The sequence below is a fragment of the Bubalus kerabau genome, chromosome 12 (genome assembly GCF_029407905.1).
Source record: "Bubalus kerabau isolate K-KA32 ecotype Philippines breed swamp buffalo chromosome 12, PCC_UOA_SB_1v2, whole genome shotgun sequence".
Classification (NCBI taxonomy): domain Eukaryota; kingdom Metazoa; phylum Chordata; class Mammalia; order Artiodactyla; family Bovidae; genus Bubalus; species Bubalus kerabau.
This window is the reverse complement of record NC_073635.1, coordinates 76,287,234-76,307,368: the sequence shown is the minus strand read 5'-3', so window position 1 is coordinate 76,307,368 and position 20,135 is coordinate 76,287,234. Positions and strand designations below refer to the sequence as shown.

At 40.1% G+C, this 20,135-nt stretch overlaps 1 protein-coding gene across 1 annotated transcript in view; it reads left to right on the top strand.

Moving 5' to 3' along the window:
* Positions 1-20,135, top strand: part of LOC129624674 (ATP-binding cassette sub-family C member 4-like) — a 160,010-nt gene that overhangs the window by 98,867 nt on the left and 41,008 nt on the right. Inside the window, 4 exon segments of the mRNA XM_055542836.1 lie at positions 290-409; positions 1,578-1,688; positions 6,079-6,179; positions 7,493-7,684. Of these exon segments, the coding sequence (XP_055398811.1) occupies positions 290-409; positions 1,578-1,688; positions 6,079-6,179; positions 7,493-7,684 (524 nt within the window).

Genomic DNA, 20,135 nt, shown 5'->3' with positions numbered 1-20,135 from the left:
ACCAGAAGAATTTGGAGGGAGGCCTGTTTGAGAAAACCTTGATGAAAGAACCAGTAAAGAATTTCTTTATCTAAATCTAGCTGGGATTTTGCATTTATCAAAGATAATTTCAAAGAGAATCTCTCATTCCCAAGTCATTAAACTGAAGCCTGGTGTGAGCAGGAGTTTGAGGGTCACATGGAGGATTCCCTTTGGCAGGACGTGTGACCACAGAGCCCAGGAGGCAGTGGTTTCCTCGCATCCAGCCTCTCTGACTTTCTCTGTCATGTGTCTGTCTCTGCTTCCCCAGCTCGGAGCCCAATATTTTCCCACTTAGCATCTTCTCTCCGGGGACTCTGGACCATCCGGGCGTACAAAGCTGAACAGAAGTTTCAGGAGCTGTTTGATGCACACCAGGATTTGCACTCAGGTCTGTACGTTTCTGGAGATGATTTCTAAGGATGGGATGTGCTGCCTTCTGAGGCCTGACCTCTGTCTCAGGTGGCCTGGCTGGCCAGCGCCTCTCTGTGTGTCAGCCCACATCGCCCTCTGCACACCTGTCTCCCCCACCCCTTCCTCTCAGCATCCCCTCTGTGCTCCCCTCTCCCCTCCTCACAGCCTTGCTTCTCTCCCCTGACTGGCCTGCATTGCCCTTCCATCACTGTGTACTGTGGGCTTCTGTCTCTTTAAGGCAGGAGTCAGTAAACTTTTCTTTTTTTCCAAAGGTTCAGATAGAAAATATTGTAGGCTTTGTGTGCTGTCTATGTTACAGCTACTCACCTTTGCCATTGTAGCACAAAGACAGGCAAAGATCAGACATCAGCCAATGACTGTGTTCCAATAAAATTTTATTTTCAGAAGCAGATGGTGTCTGTTCCTGCCCCTCAGGTGTGGTTTTCTGACTCTTTTCATGGCAGATATGGAGAGTAATAGACGTATTGAGGAAAATAATTTCCTGACTTGCTACCTACTTGATTATGCTTTGTATCAGTGAAGGTTTTTTTTTTGGTTTTTTTTTTTTCCGCCTAGGTGGAAAATTCAGAATTTCCTCTGTCTATAAAATCCTGGCCAAACTTTCCAATCATTAATGTATTTTGAAGATAACATGGCATTTTGAAAGCCACATACAGATCCTGTTAGCTGATGGTCATGTGGACACTGGCTTCTAAGAATAACCACCTCAGGCCCTGTAGTGAGGGCAGAAGGTGCTGGAAACAGTGTGAGCTGTGCTCTCTGTTATCAGAGCTGGGAACAGTCAACCCTTTGAGAGGAGGATCTTTATGTTCAGGCCCAGCACTGCAGGAAACACACCAGTGAGATGTTTTTCCATCTTCTTTCCTGTGATGGTATTTCTCTTTATAACCCATGGGTTGAAGTTTTCAAAGCATGCTTTTTGGACTGATTCCTCTGTGTCCCATATGTTGTTTTGTGTTGAACCGAATTTTCTGGAATCTTCAGGTTCCTTTGAAGTTACAGGTGTGTAACTTTGCTGTCCTACCTTGTATAAAATCTTCTGTAGCTCAACTGAGAAAATGCTCTCCCTCATGAACATAGTTTTTCTGTTTATGAATTACATTTATTATGATTCGCAAATGCAGAGGCTTGGTTCCTGCTTTTGACGACGTCCCGATGGCTCGCTGTGTATCTGGATGTCACCTGTGCCATCTTTGTCACCCTTGTTGCCTTTCGAGCCCTGATTCTGGCAGAAAGTAAGTACAGATGTGAATATTTGTGGTATGTTTACAGTTTATAGCTTTGTTTGTAGTTATTAAACTCTTGTCATCTTGTCTAATATATACTCATTGGTTCTAATGAGTTGTATTAAAGTGTCTGCAGCATGTGACTCCACTATGTCCATGTGAAATCATTTGTGTCTTGATGAGAACCTTTATCTTTTTTTCCATTTACTTATTTATTTACAGTAGGTCCTTGTTGAGACCATTAAAATTTTTTTTTTGATTGGCGTATGGTTGATTTATAATGTTGTGTTAACTTCAGGTGTATAGCCAAGTGCATCTGTTATACATATATCCACTTTTAAAAAGATTATTTTTTCATACCCCATGAGCATTGGGGTGCATGTATATATATTTTTTAGTAATTTGCATTTTGATTAATACTTCAAATGAATTGTCCTTTAGAAAAGAATTTCTGTTTTTCACTTTCGGAATCTTTAGGAGCAAAGACCAGGTATGACATGCCTGCTCCAGCAGACCTGTGGTGCCTTGGGCCCCTGCCTTGGCTCACCCAGGCCATTCTTTCATTTTTATGTTATGTTTTACATGGGTATAGTTCATCTACACTGTTGTCTTAGTTTCCGATGTATAGCAAAGTCAATCTTCTATATACATACATATATCCACTCTTTTTTAGATTCTTTTCCCATATAGATCATTACAGAGTTCTCTGTACTTTACAGTAGTTTCTTATTAGTTATCTTTTTAATATTTTATATATAGTAGTATGTATGTGTCAGTCCCAGTCTTCCAATGTATCCCTTCCCTCCCTTATCCCCTGGTAACAATGTTTATTTTCTATATCTGTTACTCTACTTCTGTTTTGTAGATAAGTTCATTTGTAGCCTTTTGTTATATTCCATATGTAAACAATATCATATTCTATTTTTCTCTTACTTCACTCAGTCTGAAAATCTCTAGGTCCAGCCATGTTGCTGCAAATGGCATTATTTTGCCCTTTTTAATGGCTGGGTAACATTCCATTGTATGTATGGCACCACATCTTCCTTGTCCATTGCTCTGTTGACAGGCCTTTAGGTTGCTTCCGTGTCCTGGCTGTTGTAAATAGTGCTGCAGTAAATATTAGGGTGCATGTATCCTTAGGAATTATGGTTTTCTCTTGATATATGTCCTGGAGTGAGATTGCTGGATCATATGGTAGCTCTAGTTTTAGTTTTTAAAGGAACCTTCATATTGTTCTCCATAGTGGCTGTGCCAGTTTACATTCCCACCAACAGTGTAGGAGGGTTCCCTTTTCTCCACATACTCTTCAGTACTTATTGTTTGTGGACTTTTTGATGATGGTCATTCTGACTGGTGTGAGGTGAAACCTCACTGTAGTTTTTTGCTTTTTTTTTTTTTTCATTTTTTCCCACTGTAGTTTTGATATGCATTTCTCTAATAATTAGAGATGTTGACCATCTTTTCACATGCTTTATGGCCATCTGTATGTTTTCTTTGGAGAATGTCTGTTTTAATCTTCTGAAGATTGCTCTTGAGTAGTTTGCTTGTTTGTTTGTTTGTTTACAGTAGGTCTTCACTGAGATCTTTTATCTTTTTATCTTTCTTTGAATGGGGTGAGGTCTACATAACTGTAGCAAGATGACCTTCTGAAAATCCCAGGTAGTGTCCTATAGCTGGATAGAGAGAACCAGGTTTACTGTTAAGCTATTTGTACAGATTAGGTTTTAGGTTTTAGCTTTAGGGCTACTTGGATCCCTTCGTTGTAGGGGTCTGAGAAAGATTCTCTATAGCAAACACAGTATCCTAACTACTGTGTGGGTCCCAGATGAGCACTTGTTGGAAAGTGCAGCATGAATTCACCATCCCTCACTATTCCATTGAAATAGCCCAGAATCACAGTCTTTGATAGTGGGAAAATGAGAGTAATATTTTAGATTTAAAAGCATTGGCTTTTAGAACCCACTGCCTTGTTTTTGTGATTTCAACTGTAGCTACATTGGTTGTAGAGAGTGTAATTACATAATGATAATCGAAGCATAAGGATAAAGATCTGAACAATGGCACCCTCAGCTATATTATGCTGTCAAGTGTATCTCAATCCAGGTGGGATTAATATGGATAAAGGAAAAAGAGAAGGTCCTATAGTAAGGACCTAAGAGAAGCAGAAGAGATTAGGAAGAGGTGGCAAGAATACACAGAAAAACTGTACCAAAAAGATCTTAATGACCTGGATAACCCTGATGGTGTGGTCACTCATCTTGAGCCAGACATCCTGGTGGGTGAAGCTAAGTGGACCTTAGGAAGCATCACTACGAACAAAGTTAGTGGAGGTAATGGAATTCCAGCCTAGCTATTTCAAATCCTAAAAGATGATGCTGTTCATGTAATATGCCAGCAAATTTGGAAAAGTTATTAGTGGCCATGGACTGAAAAAGGTCAGTTTTCATTCCAATCCCAAAGAAATGCAATGCCAAAAAATGTTCAAACTATCATACAATTGCACTAATTTTACATGCTAGTAAGGATATACTCAAAATCCTTCAAACAAGATTTCAACAATATGTGAACTGGGAACTTCCAACTGTACAAGCTGGGTTTAGAAAAGGCAGAGGAACCAGAGATCAAATTGCCAACATTTATTGGATCATAGAGAAAGCAAGAGAATTCCAGAAAAGACTATGTGAAAGGCTCTGACTGTGTGGATCACAATAAACTGTGGAAAATTCTGAAAAAGATAGGAATACCAGACCATGTTACCTATCTCCTGAGAAACCTGTAAGCAGGTCAAGAAAAAACAGAACTGTACATGGAACAATGGACTGGTTCAAAACCTGGGAAAGCAGTATGACAAGGCTATATGTTGTCACTATGTTTATTTAACTTATGTGCAGAATACCTCATGCAAAATGCCAGGCTGGATGAAGCTCAATCTGGAATCAAGATTGCTGGGAGATATCAATAACTTCAGATATGCAGATTATACCACTCTAATGGCAGAAAGTGAAGAGAAACTGAAGAGCCTCTTGATGAAAGTGAAAGAGCAGAGTGAAAAAGCTGACTTAAAACAGCATTCAAAGATTTAAGATCGTGGCATCCGGTCTCATCACTTCATGGCAAATAGATGGGGAAACGTTGAATGCAATGACAGATTTTGTTTACTTGGGTTCCAAAAATCACTACGAACTGTGACTGTAGCCATGAATGAAAAGACGTTTGCTTCTTGGAAGGAAAGCTATGACAAATCTATACAGAATATTAAAAAGCAGAGACATCACTTTGCCAACAAAGGTCCATATAGTGAAAGCTATGTTTTTTCCAGTAGTCATGTAAGAGTTGTCAATGGATGTAAAAGTTGGGCCATTGAGAAGGCTGAGGGCCGAAGAATTATGCTTTCAAGTTGTGATGTTGGAGAAGACTCTTTGAGAGTCCCTTGGACAGCAAGGAGATCAAATTAGGAAATCCTAAAGGAAATCAACCCTGAATATTCACTGGAAGGACTCATGCTGAAGCTCCAATACTTTACCACCTGATGCAAAGAGCTGACTTATTAGAAAAGACATTGATACTGGGAAAGATTTAAGGCAGGGGGAGAATGAGGTGGTAGAGGATAAGATGGTTAGATAGCATAATGAACTCAATGGACATCAATCTGAGCAAACTGGGAGATAACAAAGGACAGGGAAGCCTGGCATGCTACAGTCCATGGTGTCACAGAGTCAGACATGACTTAGTGACTGAACAACAACAACTTTGTTAACTCTTTCTAAATTCATAATAACTTATTAAAATTTTATTTATTTGGCTGTACTGGGTCTTAGTTGGGGCACGCAGGCTCTTTAGTCTTAGTTATAACAGGCAGGAATTTAGTTGCAGCATGTGAACTCTTAGTTGTGGCACGTGGGGTCTCTTTGCCTGACCAGAGATCGAACCTGGGCCCCCTGCACTGGGAGTTCAGAGTCTTAGCTATTGGACCACCAGGAAAGTCCCTCATAGTGTGTGTGTGAATGTGTGTGTGTGTTTTTACTACATTATTGTCTCATACAACAGAAGTAATATTATGAGTGATAATATCATTACATGCTAATGACTTAAATATTATAAAGGAATCTTCTCACTACTCTATAATAAAATAGATAACTAAAAAGGACCTACTGTATAGCCCAGGGGATTCTATTTAATACTCTGTAATAACATATATGGGAAAATAATTTTAAAAGAGCAGATTATATGTATATATCTGGCTAATTCACTTTACACCTGAAACTAACACAGTTTTGTAAATCAACTATACTTCAATAAAAATCATAAAAATAAAGGAGTCTTCTTTGTAAAGTGACAGAAAGACCTGTGTGAGGGGTTGAGAAGGAGACTCACTTTATTCCTCTTCTTCCTCATTTAGCTTTGGATCTTGGGCAGGTTGGCCTGGTCCTGTCTCTCACGCTCACACTCACGGGGATGTTCCAGTGGTGCATCAGGCAAAGTGCCAAAGTTGAGAACATGGTGATGTTTATCTTTCTGTTCTTAGCCTTTTCAAGTCTCCTTGCTGTTATATGGCATAAAAGCAATTCTTATGTAAAATAATAAAACCCTTTCTTCTCTTTTTTTTTTTTAACATAATCTTACAAAGTTGTTTTTTTTTTTTTTTTTTAATCTTCTCCTCCATCTGCTTGAGGGCTTCCCTAGTGTCTCAGATGGTAAAGAATCCACCTGCAATGTAGAGCCACAAGAGACAAAGGTTCTATCCCTGGATTGGAAAGCTCCCCTGGAGAACGGAATGGCTACTGACTCCAGTATTCTTGCCTGGAGAATCCCTATGAACAGAGAAGCCTGGCAGGCTATAGTCCATGAGTTGCAAAGAGTTGGACATGACTGACTGACTGACTTTCACTTTCACTTTCCATCTGCTTAAAGTTAATAAAAATATATACATATTTTCTCACATATGTATGCCATGTCAGAAGATTTTACATTCATCACAAACTGTCTTCAAATACAATAAATGTCTCTGTAGGAGAGACGTTCTGAAATTCTGGAGACAATGTAAGCTAATTTCTTAAGCAGCTTATTTATCTTTGCTTCTTAATGGATAATTCCTTATTTTGGTAAAAGAAAAGAATCCAGTATTTTAAGGTTTATTTAATTAATATTTCTCTCCAGCCCCCCATTTTATCACTTATTCTTGTGTGTGTTGAACACCTGAATTTGCTAGTGGCCCTTCTTCCTGGTAGGTAGGCTTCCTCTCAGAATGTGCTCTCAAAGGTGTGGAATTACAGTTGTTTAAGAGGCCTCAGTCAATAAGTAAATTATATACTTTTGAATATTTTTACCTTCTCCTAAAGGGAGAAAAACAATAAAAATGAAGTTTTTCCATTTATTTCTGCTAACAGAGTTGAAAGTGACTATTAAAATGATGTTTGATGACTGTCCAATTCTGGACATCTGTAACACGTGACCCTTCTGTAGCCACACATATTGATCGATGTCCATAAGTGTTCTTTTCTTTCAAAAAAAAACTTTTGCTTTTTTATTCAGATGTGAAAGGTGGATCAATAAAACCTTACCATTCATTTCTCTTAATTTTCTTAGCTTTTATATAAAATTGAAGAAAGTGGTCGTATTTAAAACTGTTGAAGATGATGAACAAGTTTGCAGATCATCCAAGGCCTTATCAGGCTCCTACTTCTGTCCTTTGTGGATTTTGAGACCTGAGATATTCTGAACCATAGAAAAGCAGGAGGTTTCATTTACAATCTCTGAACACCCATAAACTAGATCCTCTGATACTAACTGATGTGATGTCATATGTCTTTCAGATGATTTCAGTAGAAAGGGGGATTGAATATACAGGTCTTGAGAAAGAAGCACCCTGGGAACTTGAGTATCGTCCACCACCATTCTGGCCCCCAAACGGAAGGATTTCCTTTTCCAGTGTGAACTTCAGATATAACTCGGACAGTCCTCTGGTATTGAGGAAACTGGAAACATGTATTTACTCAAGAGAAAAGGTTAGTTTAAGCCATTTGCCTCTTTAAATCCAGCTAAAGATTTAGCACCACATCTGTTCTTGGCTTCCTTATCACTATGTCAGGGGCACTGTTTGCTCCTAATGGATGCAGATTAGATCAGTGACTTGTAGGTGAATCTTTCTTGGAAACTGACCATGGCATGGGTATACCAGCAATTTTTCCCCTGTGCTGTGAGCTCAATGGTGGTTGATGGGCTTTTGGATCTGGGGTTCCATCTTAACCTGATGCAGGACACTATATGTGACACCTGATTATTCATACAAAGTCTGGGACATCAGCCTTGTCTTCCTGGTCCTAACTCTCCAGTATCTCATTCCTTTCCATCTTTTCTTGTTTGTATTTTGAAATCTTCTCTTCTTCCCATGATACCCTCTGATTGCAACCTCCCTCTCTGTCCCTTAGCCCTTCCTGTAGCCTTGTTCTCCACTCACCCACACTGAGCTGCCAGCCTCCTGCCTCCCCCCATAGACTGCTTCTTTCTTAGCCCAGATCTGATCCTTACTGGGCTGTGTGAGCTGCTGCTGGAACCATAGCCTAGCCTCAAGTCCACTCCAGCAGGGGCCGTGAGGTGACCTTGTGTCCACCAGAGAAGAGCCTCAATAATGACCTAGTCCTAAGTGAGGAATCAGGACCTCAGATGGAGGCAGGGTCTAGAGATTGGCTCAAAGTCAAAAACAAATGGAAGGGAGCAGAGAAGATCCACGTGAGAGATGGCAGAGAGGCTTGTGACCTGAACCTGTCAGCGTCCATGTCTGCTGGTGATGTTCCTTCCACATTCAGCTTGAGGTCCTCAGCTGGGACCAGGACAGAGTCTTGAAGAAGACACTAAGCCAGAACAGACAAGGTATTAGGAGCTCTTCCCCACCTCCCTCTGCAGAGAGTATGTCCGAGACACACACACACACCACTGCACTCGGATTGTGTGTAGTTTCTCGCAAAGCACCACATCCTCCCTGTTCCCAGTGCACATGCTGCCCCTCAGCCTCAAAGACCCAGGCCCTCCATCATCTGGATGGTGAAAATCTCCGCATTTTCTGAGTCAACGTGAATGCATCCTCAAGATCCTAAGTTTAATATACCCTTAATATACCCTTATATATACTAATTTATATTATATATACTAATTTATATATATTTAATATACATACTTAATATACTATATACTTAATGTACTGACATATACTTAATATACTAATATACATATTAGTATATATATATATATATACACACTATACTTTTAGTATTAGTGTAAATATATATATATATATATAAAATTTTATACACACACACAAACACACACACAATAATATACCCTTCAGTTCAGTTCAGTCGCTCAGTCATGTCCCACTCTTTGTGACCCCATGAATTGTAGCACGCCAGCCTCCCTGTCCATCACCAACTCCCGGAGTTCACTCAAACTCACGTCCATCGAGTCAGTGATGCCATCCAGCCGTCTCATTCTTTGTCATCCCCTTCTCCTGCCCCCAGTCCCTCCCAGCATCAGTCTTCTCCAATGAATCAACTCTTCACATGAGGTGGCCAAAGTATTGGAGTTTCAGCTTTAGCATCAGTCCTTCCAAAGAACACCCAGGGCTGATCTCCTTTAGGATGGACTGGTTGGATCTCCTTGCAGTCCAAGGGACTCTCAAGAGTATTCTTCAACACCATAGTTCAAAAGCATCAATTCTTCGGTGCTCAGCTTTCTTCACAGTCCAACTCTCACATCCATACATGACCACTGGAAAAACCATAGCCTTGACTAGACGGACCTTTGTTGGCAAAGTAATGTCTCTACTTTCGAATATGCTATCTAGGTTGGTCATAACTTTCCTTCCAAGTAGTAAGTGTCTTTTAATTTCATGGCTGCAGTCACCATCTGCAGTGATTTTGGAGCCCAAAAAAATAAAGGTTGACACTGTTTCCACTGTGTCCCTATCTATTTCCCATGAAGTGATGGGACCAGATACCATGATCTTCATTTTCTGAATGTTGAGCTTTAAGCCAACGTTTCCACTCTCCTCTTTCACTTTCATCAAGAGGCTTTTTAGTTCCTCTTCACTTTCTGCCATAAGGGTGGTATCATCTGCGTATCTGAGGTTATTGATATTTATCCCAGCAATCTTGATTCCAGCTTATGCTTCTTCCAGCCCAGTGTTACTCATGATGTACTCTGCATATAAGTTAAATAAGCAGGGTGAAAATATACAGCCTTGACGCACTCCTATTCCTATTTGGAACCAGTCTGTTGTTCCATGTCCAGTTCTAACTGTAGCTTCCTGACCTGCCTATAGATTTCTCAAGAGGCAGGTCAGGTGGTCTGGTATTCCTATCTCTTTCAAAGTTTCCCACAGTTTATTGTGATCCACACAGTCAAAGGCTTTAGCATAGTCAATGAAGCAGAAATAGATGTTTTTCTGGAACTCTCTTGCTCCATCCATAGTTCATCAGACACTTTATCAGATCTAAATCTATTTCTCACTTCCACTGTATAATCATAAGGGATTTGATTTAGGTCATACCTTAATGCTCTAGTGGTTTTCCCTACTTTCTTCAATTTAAGTCTGAATTTGGCAATAATGAGTTCATGATCTGAGCCACAGTCAGCTCCCAGTCTTGTTTTTGCTGACTGTGAGAGCTTCTCCATCTTTGGCTGCAAAGAACATAATCAATCTGATTTCTGTGTTGACCATCTGGTGATGTCCATGTGTAGAGTCTTCTCTTGTGTTGTTGGAAGAGGGTGTTTGCTATGACCAGTGCATTCTCTTGGCAAAACTGTATTAGCCATTATCCTGCTTCCTTCCATAAGACTTCCTTTTGCATTCCAGTCCCCTATAATGAAAAGGACATCTTTTATGGGTATTAGTTCTAATAGGTCTTGTATACCCTTAGTGTCTTATATATTCTTTTAAGATATCATTTATGGTACACCTATGATCATAGCAGCCAAAAGTTGGAAGGAGCTAAATCCTTACAATGAAGTATTAATCAGCCTTTAAAAGGAAGAAAATTCTGACCTATGGATAAACCTTGATGACATCTTGCTAAATGAAAGAAGCCAGACACAAAAGGAATGAATACTCTGATTCTATTTATGTGAGATTTCTAGAGTAGTCAAATCCAAGAAGACAGGAAATAGAATGATGGTTTCCAGGGACTAGGGAAGGGGGAAATGGGGAGTCGTTTGTTAATGGGTAAGAATTTTAGTTTTATGAGGCAAAAAAAAAAAAAAAATTGTCAAGCTTAGTTGCACAGCAATGTGAATGAACTGAACACCAAATTATCTACTTAAAAATGGTTAAATGGTTAAATTTTATGTTATGTGAATTTCATCATAATTAAAAGATAGCACCTGTGGCATGCTTTGTAATTTGGGATCTGCATTTCATAGTACTTTGAGGCTTTTTAAAATCAGGAAGCATCTTGTTTTCATCTTTGTCCCCAGAGAGTAGCATTCTAGAGGGTACAGGGAGGGTGCTGAGGGACTGCTGGTTGTGAGGATGAGTGAGTAACACAGGTATGAGCAAGTGGAAACCAACACACAAACACACACACACACACACGACAACTCCATACATAACTGAAAGAACTGCTCTTTAAAACTCTTACCACCCCAGACCCATCTAATGGCTGTAGCTGTGATTTAATGAATGAAACCCTTGTAACATGAAAGAATATTCAACTTAATGCCCGAATGCTACCCAGGGAGCAGCTTCAGTTAGTCACAGGGCAAAAGCTCCCTCCTAATTATCTCCAGTTTCAGTGTAGGTCAGGAAAAATGTGAACTGCTGTGTCAGGAAAACATTAACCACAGCTCTTGATATAATCTTTTCCCTGAGAGCACTGTAGGTGGTGTTTACTTACTCTCAGACAAGGTGTCTGTCAGATTTTCTGTTGTAAATGTAATTCTGTTAACCTGCACTTGTCTTAAATTTTCCCCAAAGCCATAAAATATGACTTATCTAAAATACTCTGTAGTACAACTTAGGAACATAACAGATTCTTATTCTTCCTTCTAAAACCTGCAAATCATGGGATTAAGATTCTAAAATGTTTGAGGGAAAACTGAATTTGGAGACTGAATTAATAACTGCAGTAACTTGACTTTTGATCTGTGCCTTGATCCAATCTCAGTATCACTGTTAGCTTCATTTCTGTGTTTGGAAATGATACCCGGGCAGTGTGTTCATGAAATGATCTCACCCACCTGTGTATATCCCAGCTTCCCTCTCCTGCTCACCTGTCCCAGCCCTCGTCACTCCAGAACACTGCTTTAGTGTTGGATTTGATTGATAGAGGATGCTTTTTTCGGGGGTTGGGGTGAGGGGCATGGTGGGCAGGGGACTTGGGAGTGAGCCAGCCCAGCAGAAGTGGGGCTTTATTCTCTTTCCCTTATTTCCTCTTCTGTCCTGATTCCTGGAAGTTAGAGTCAATAGGAAAGTATAGTAGGTGCTATGCAGGATTTTAATTCACAGAAGAAATAGCAAGTAAAAATAAGGAACTAGGACTCTTCGTGGTGCGGTGGATGAGAATTTGCCTGCCAATGCGGGGGACACTGGTTCAATCCCTGGTCTGAGAAGATTCCACATGCTGCAAAGCAACTAAGCCCTGCACCACAACTGCTGAGCCATGTGCCATAACTACTGAAGTCTTTGCTCAGCATCAACAGAAGCCCCCTCAGTGAGAAGCCCATGCACTGCAACAGGAGTAGCCCTCACTCATCACAACTAGAGACAGCTCTTCCAAAGCAATCAGGACCCAGCATAAAACATAAAAGCCAAACATAAAAGCCAACATGAGGTAAATAGGACCCTAGACTTCCTGGTTAGAGTATGAAAACAGGCTACATTTTTCATTTAGATGATTTTGTGGTTGATTTGATCATTTTAGAGAATCCTGGGCAATAAAGTATTTTCCAGCTCTTGAGATAGATTGATTTTGCTTTGTTTTTGCTCACAGCTATTATTTGGATGATACACTTTTACAGATGCTTATTAGTAGACCATGCTATAATGTGCAAAAATATTAGTTTCCTAAATTTTCTCCTTTTTTACACAATATTTTCTTAAAATCACCTCTCTTCACTCCCAGATTGGCCCACTTCTCCTGCCGGCTTCCTAATTCCCTGTGACTCAGACTGTGGTGCCAGGGCCAGCAGCACCTGCATCTCCTGGAGCTTCTTAGAAATGCAGAGTCTCAGGCTCACCCAGACCTCTTGACTCAGAATTGCATCTGAACATGACCTCCTCATTTCTCTCCCATGGGCAGTTTTTGATGAGTGATAACCTGTGATTTCCAAAAAATGTCTTTTGACAGTTTGAAATTGAACTCAAGAATTCCCAAGTCTCTGTTGCAACTAAGCAGGAGGCTCTAAAATGTTCTGTGCCACTAGATTTACTTACTTTCATGGTCTATAAATTGAACCTTTACATTATAATTTAATTCTGTGTGATTCCACCACATCATTTGTGTCTTTCCAGGGGAGTCTATCTTCATCACAGGCAGTTTTCATCCTGCTGTCTGTCTTTCCCCACATCGGCCTCATGCAGGAACTGGAGGGATTTCCCATAGGCTCGGCCCTGCCTGGACCTGGAGTTAGAGTCAGCCCCATGCAGCAGTGTATATGTAGCTCTTTCACCACCTGATGTGATCAAAAATGAGTCTTGCTGCCACAAATAGGACATGAGTTCTGTTTGGCCTGTTCCACAGGTACCATGTGTCTCACTTAGCTGCAAGTTTCTCTCTCAATCCGGCTGTGGGTGCTGGTTCTTTCTGCTAACAGCTGGTCTGCCTGCCCTCAGGTACCCTCTTTGTTCCCACTCACCACAAATATGCCTGTGTCCATGTCAGGCTTTAACTATCGGGCCATAAGATCTCTATGGTAGGCCTGTTCCTTTAACTCCAACTACACCTCTTCCCACTATCTCTGTTCTAGCTACACAGACACATGATAAGGTATCAGGCCATCCAGGGGATAAGGAGGCCCATCAGCAGATGGAAGAGAGGCCAAGAGACGTGGATTTGAGTCCCATCCTGCTACTTATGGGCTCTGATATTTCAACCAGACTAATTCATCTAAGCTTCAATCTTTTCTTGTGCAAAATGAAAGTGATAGGATTGATGTAGAGTTGATGAAAAACTTAAACAAGATAAGACATGTGAAGCACCCAGAATAACTGCTTAGACAAAAATGGTCATTATTTTCATAGGGTGTAAAATGACCTTGAAGAAAGTAGGGAAAACCACTAGACCATTCAGGTGTGACCTAAATCAAATCCCTTATAATTATACAGTGGAAGTGAGAAATAGATGTAAGGGACTAGATCTGATAGACAGAGTGCCTGATGAACTATGGAATGAGGTTCATGACATTGTACCAGAGACAGGGATCAAGACCATCCCCATGGAAAAGAAATGCAAAAAAGCAAAATGGCTGTCTGGGGAGGCCTTACAAATAGCTGTGAAAAGAAGAGAAGCGAAAAGCAAAGCTGAAAAGGAAAGATATTCCCATCTGAATGCAGAATTCCAAAGAATAGCAAGGAGAGATAAGAAAGCCTTCCTCAGCGATCAATGCAAAGAAATAGAGGAAAACAACAGAATGGGAAAGACTCGAGACCTCTTCAAGAAAATTAGAGATACGAAGGGAGTATTTCATGCAAAGATGGGCTCGATAAAGGACAGAAATGGTATGGACCTAACAGAAGCAGAAGATATTAGGAAGAGGTGGCAAGAATACACAGAAGAACTGTACAAAGAAGATCTTCACGATCCACATAATCACGATGGTGTGATCACTGACCTAGAGCCAGACATCCTGGAATGTGAAGTCAAGTGAGCCTTAGAAAGCATCACTACGAACAAAGCTAGTGGAGGTGATGGAATTCCAGTTGAGCTGTTTCAAATCCTGAAAGATGATGCTGTGAAAGTGGTGCACTCAATATGCCAGCAAATTTGGAAAACTCAGCAGTGGAAAAGGTCAGTTTTCATTCCAATCCCAAAGAAAGGCAATGCCAAAGAATGCTCAAACTACCACATAATTGCACTCATCTCACACGCTAGTAAAGTAACACTCAAAAATCTCCAAGCCAGGCCTCAGCAATACGTGAACAGTGAACTTCCAGATGTTCAAGCTGGTTTTAGAAAAGGCAGAGGAACCAGAGTTCAAATTGCCAACATCTGCTGGATCATGGAAAAAGCAAGAGAGTTCCAGAAAAACATCTATTTCTGCTTCATTGACTATGCTAAAGCCTTTGACTGTGTGGATCACAATAAACTGTGGAAAATTCTGAAAGAGATGGGAATACCAGATCATCTGACCTTTTTCTTGAGAAACCTATATGCAGGTCAGGAAGCTACAGTTAGAACTGGACATGGAACAACAGACTGGTTCCAAATAGGAAAAGGAGTACGTCAAGGCTGTATATTGTCACCCTGCTTATTTAACTTCTATGCAGAGTACATCATGAGTAACACTGGGCTGGCGGAAGCAGAAGCTGGAATCAAGATTGCCGGGATAAATATCAGTAACCTCAGATATGCAGATGACACCACCCTTATGGTAGAAAGTGAAGAAGAACTAAAGAGCCTCTTGATGAAAGTGAAAGAGCAGAGTGACAAAGTTGGCTTAAACCTCAACATTCAGAAAACGAAGATCATGGTATCTGGTCCCATTACTTCATGGCAAATAGATGGGTAAACAGTGGAAACAGTGTCAACCTTTATTTTTCTGGGCTCCAAAATCACTGCAGATGATTATTTCAGCCATGAAATTAAAAGACACTTACTCCTTGGAAGGAAAGTTATGACTAACCTAGACAGCATATTAGAAAGCAGAGACATTACTTTGCCAACAAATGTCCATCTGGTCATGGCTATGGTTTTTCCAATGGTCATGTATGGATGTGAGAGTTGGACTGTGAAGAAGGCTGAGCACCGAAGAATTGATGCTTTTGAACTGTGGTGTTGGAGAAGACTCTTGAGAGTCCCTTGGACTGCAAGGAGATCAGTCCTGGGTGTTCATCGGAAGGACTGATGTTGAAGCTGAAACTCCAGTACTTTGGCCACCTCATGTAAAGAGCTGGACTTATTTGATGCTTTTGAACTGTGGTGTTGGAGCAGACTCTTGAAAGTCCCTTGGACTGCAAAAGGATCCAACCAGTCCATCCTTAAGGAGTTCAGTCCTGGGTGTTCATTGGAAGGACTGATACTAAAGCTGAAACTCCAATACTTTGGCCACCTCATGTGAAGAGTTGACTCATTGGAAAAGACCTAATGCTAGGAAGGATTGGGGGCAGGAAGAGAATGGGACAACAGAGGATGAGATGGCTGGATGGCATCACAGACTTGATGGACATAGGTTTGTGTAGACTCTGGGAGTTGGTGATGGACAAGGAGGCCCATGCTGCAATTCATGGGGTCGCAAAGAGTTGGACACGGCTGAGCGACTGAACTGAACTGAAAATGACCTTAACTGCTTATACTGCAGAAGGTGTTGTCTGTCCCATGAGAATGAGGTGTTAGACATTTGAAGTTGTGTTTATAGCTATAGGATCTATCTGCTGTACCTTTCTCTGATTTATCTTATACCTAAATAATATGGTAATAGATTTTCCATAAATTTCTCTGGCCTGAATTAAAATTCTCAGCTCGCAGTGGAAATTTCTTTGTCTCAGGACACCACAGGTAATACAAATTTGGTAAAGTCAAATACAATATATTTCCTGATGTCAACATATACAGTCTAGTTGAAGAAACAAAAAAAAATGACTATGTTAGCTTTATAAACTAGGAGGTCATGATTTTTATAGACATTAATAAAAAATGACATAACATCTGTAAGGGTTGGGACAAACCCACATAAGGGGACAGGGAGATCATTTCCAAGGAATTAGGCATGTGAGCCAGACTTAGTGGTGTGTGGTTAGGTTTTCAGCAGGTGAAAATGCATGTGGAAGGCATTCTGGGAGGTGGGACCAGCATAAGCAAAAGCATGATGCCCTGATCCAGTGAATAAAGAATCAGACACCTGCAAAGCATTCAGCAAAAGGAAATACCAGATGTGTAACACACATTTTTTCATTCGACCCTCACAACTACCTAGTGATGCCAAGGAAGCTGACTCATGTACATGAAGGATAGAGAGATTAGAGAGGACAGTTTTGTAAAAGAGACATCTTGCAGTGGAGTGACGGTCCCTGAGCTAGCATTCAGGAGTTTAATCTAAGAAGTAAGAGCACATGGACCAGGGTGGGCAGGTGCGGGATAAGCAGGGAGCCAGAAGCTGTTGCGTCTCTAGTATGATCCTTGGGAAAGTGATTCAACTTTTTGGAATCAAACTGATGTCAATTAGAACAAACCTCTAACAACTGGATTTTTGAATGTGCAGGGAAATGGGTGGGAGTAGAAAATGGCATCATACTTCTGGAGGGTAGGTTAGAATCTTAACAGCTTCCTCTGAAAATGTTCATGCTTTGTTGTTGTTGTTCAGTCACCTAGTCGTGTCTGACTCTTTGCCACCCCATGGACTGACCACACCAGGCTTCTCTGTCCCTCAGTATCTCCTGGAGTTTGCCCAAGTTCATGTTTATTGTACCAGTGATGCCATCCAGCCATCTCATCCTCTGTCGTCCCCTTTTCCTCCTGCCTTGAATCTTTCCCAGAATTAGTGTCTTTTCCAATGAGTTGACTCTTTGTGTCAGGTGGCCAAAGTATTGGAGCTTCAGCATCAGTCCTTCCAATGAATATTCAGGACTGATTTACTTTAGGATTGAATGGATGATCTCTTGATGTCTAGGGATTCATACTTGCTGTCCAAGGGGTTTATACTTGACTCTCAGCAATTTCACATCAGAGAATTTATGTGAGAAAATGATTAAGGTTGTTTGCAAAGATTAAGTTTCAGGGATATTTAACACAGAATTATTTATGACAGCTTACTATTTGATGCAGTCATAGAGGATTTGTTAAATAAATGATCGCATGTACTATAATATTATACAATCATTAAAGTAAATATCTTAATGAAATACTAAATGAAAACACACATAACAGTATGTTCACTTTATTTTTTTTATTTTATTTTATTTTTAAACTTTACAATATTGTATTAGTTTTGCCAAATATCGAAATGAATCCACCACAGGTATATCTGTGTTCCCCATCCTGAACCCTCCTCCCTCTTCCCTCCCCATACCCTCCCTCTGGGTCGTCCCAGTGCACCAGCCCCAAGCATCCAGTATCGTGCATCGAACCTGGGCTGGCAACTCGTTTCAAACATGATATTATACATGTTTCAATGCCATTTTCCCAGATCTCCCCACCCTCTCCCTCTCCCACAGAATCCATAAGACTGATCTATACATCAGTGTCTCTTTTGCTGTCTCGTACACAGGGTTATTGTTACCATCTTTCTAAATTCCATATATATGCGTTAGTATACTGTTTTGGTGTTTTTCCTTCTGGCTTACTTCACTCTGTATAATAGGCTCCAGTTTCATCCACCTCATTAGAACTGATTCAAATGTATTCTTTTTAATGGCTGAGTAATACTCCATTGTGTATATGTACCACTGCTTTCTTATCCATTCATCTGCTGAGGGACATCTAGGTTGCTTCCATGTCCTGGCTATTATAAACAGTGCCGCGATGAACATTGGGGTACACGTGTCTCTTTCCCTTCTGGTTTCCTCAGTGTGTATGCCCAGCAGTGGGATTGCTGGATCATAAGGCAGTTCTATTTCCAGTTTTTTAAGGAATCTCCACACTGTTCTCCATAGTGGCTGTACTAGTTTGCATTCCCACCAACAGTGTAAGAGGGTTCCCTTTTCTCCACACCCTCTCCAGCATTTATTGCTTGTAGACTTTAGGATCGCAGCCATTCTGACTGGCGTGAAATGGTACCTTATAGTGGTTTTGATTTGCATTTCTCTGATAATGAGTGATGTTGAGCACCTTTTCATATGTTTGTTAGCCATCTGTATGTCTTCTTTGGAGAAATGTCTATTTAGTTCTTTGGCCCATTTTTTGATTGGGTCATTTATTTTTCTGGAGTTGAGCTGTAGGAGTTGCTTGTATATTTTTGAGATTAGTTGTTTGTCAGTTGCTTCATTTGCTATTATTTTCTCCCATTCTGAAGGCTGCCTTTTCACCTTGCTAATAGTTTCCTTTGTTGTGCAGAAGCTTTTAAGGTTAATTAGGTCCCATTTGTTTATTTTTGCTTTTATTTCCAATATTCTGGGAGGTGGGTCATAGAGCATCCTGCTGTGATGTATGTCAGAGAGTGTTTTGCCTATGTTCTCCTCTAGGAGTTTTATAGTTTCTGGTCTTACATTGAGATCTTTAATCCATTTTGAGTTTATTTTTGTGTATGGTGTTAGAAAGTGTTCTAGTTTCATTCTTTTACAAGTGGTTGACTAGTTTTCCCAGCACCACTTGTTAAAGAGATTGTCTTTAATCCATTGTATATTCTTGCCTCCTTTGTCAAATATAAGGTGTCCATATGTGCGTGGATTTATCTCTGGGCTTTCTATTTTGTTCCATTGATCAATATTTCTGTCTTTGTGCCAGTACCATACTGTCTTGATAACTGTGGCTTTGTAATAGAGCCTGAAGTCAGGTAGGTTGATTCCTCCAGTTCCATTCTTCTTTCTCAAGATCACTTTGGCTATTCGAGGTTTTTTGTATTTCCATACAAATTGTGAAATTATTTGTTCTAGCTCTGTGAAGAATACTGTTGGTAGCTTGATAGGGATTGCATTGAATCTATAAATTGCTTTGGGTAGTATACTCATTTTCACTATATTGATTCTTCCAATCTATGAACATGGTATATTTCTCCATCTATTAGTGTCCTCTTTGATTTCTTTCACCAGTCTTTTATAGTTTTCTATATATAGGTCTTTAGTTTCTTTAGGTAGATATATTCCTAAGTATTTTATTCTTTCCGTTGCAATGGTGAATGGAATTGTTTCCTTAATTTCTCTTTCTGTTTTCTCATTATTAGTGTATAGGAATGCAAGGGATTTCTGTGTGTTGATTTTATATCCTGAAAATTTACTATAATCATTGATTAGTTCTAGTAATTTTCTGGTGGAGTCTTTAGGGTTTTCTATGTAGAGGGTCATGTCATCTGCAAATAGTGAGAGTTTTACTTCTTCTTTTCCAATTTGGATTCCTTTTATTTCTTTTTCTGCTCTGATTGCTGTGGCCAAAACTTCTTTAATCCCATTTTGTTTAAATATGTGAACTTGTGTCTTTAAGATCACAAACAAAAAAAATACAACAGCAGTAAAAAAACACATACAGAAGCCTAGAAAGTAAAAACATCATCTTAAGAATGTGTTTTTCAGAGTTCTATGGCATAGCTAGTATTTATTTACTTTTTAAATTCATTTGCACTGATTATGATTAAGGAAAGAGTTTATTTTAATTTGCT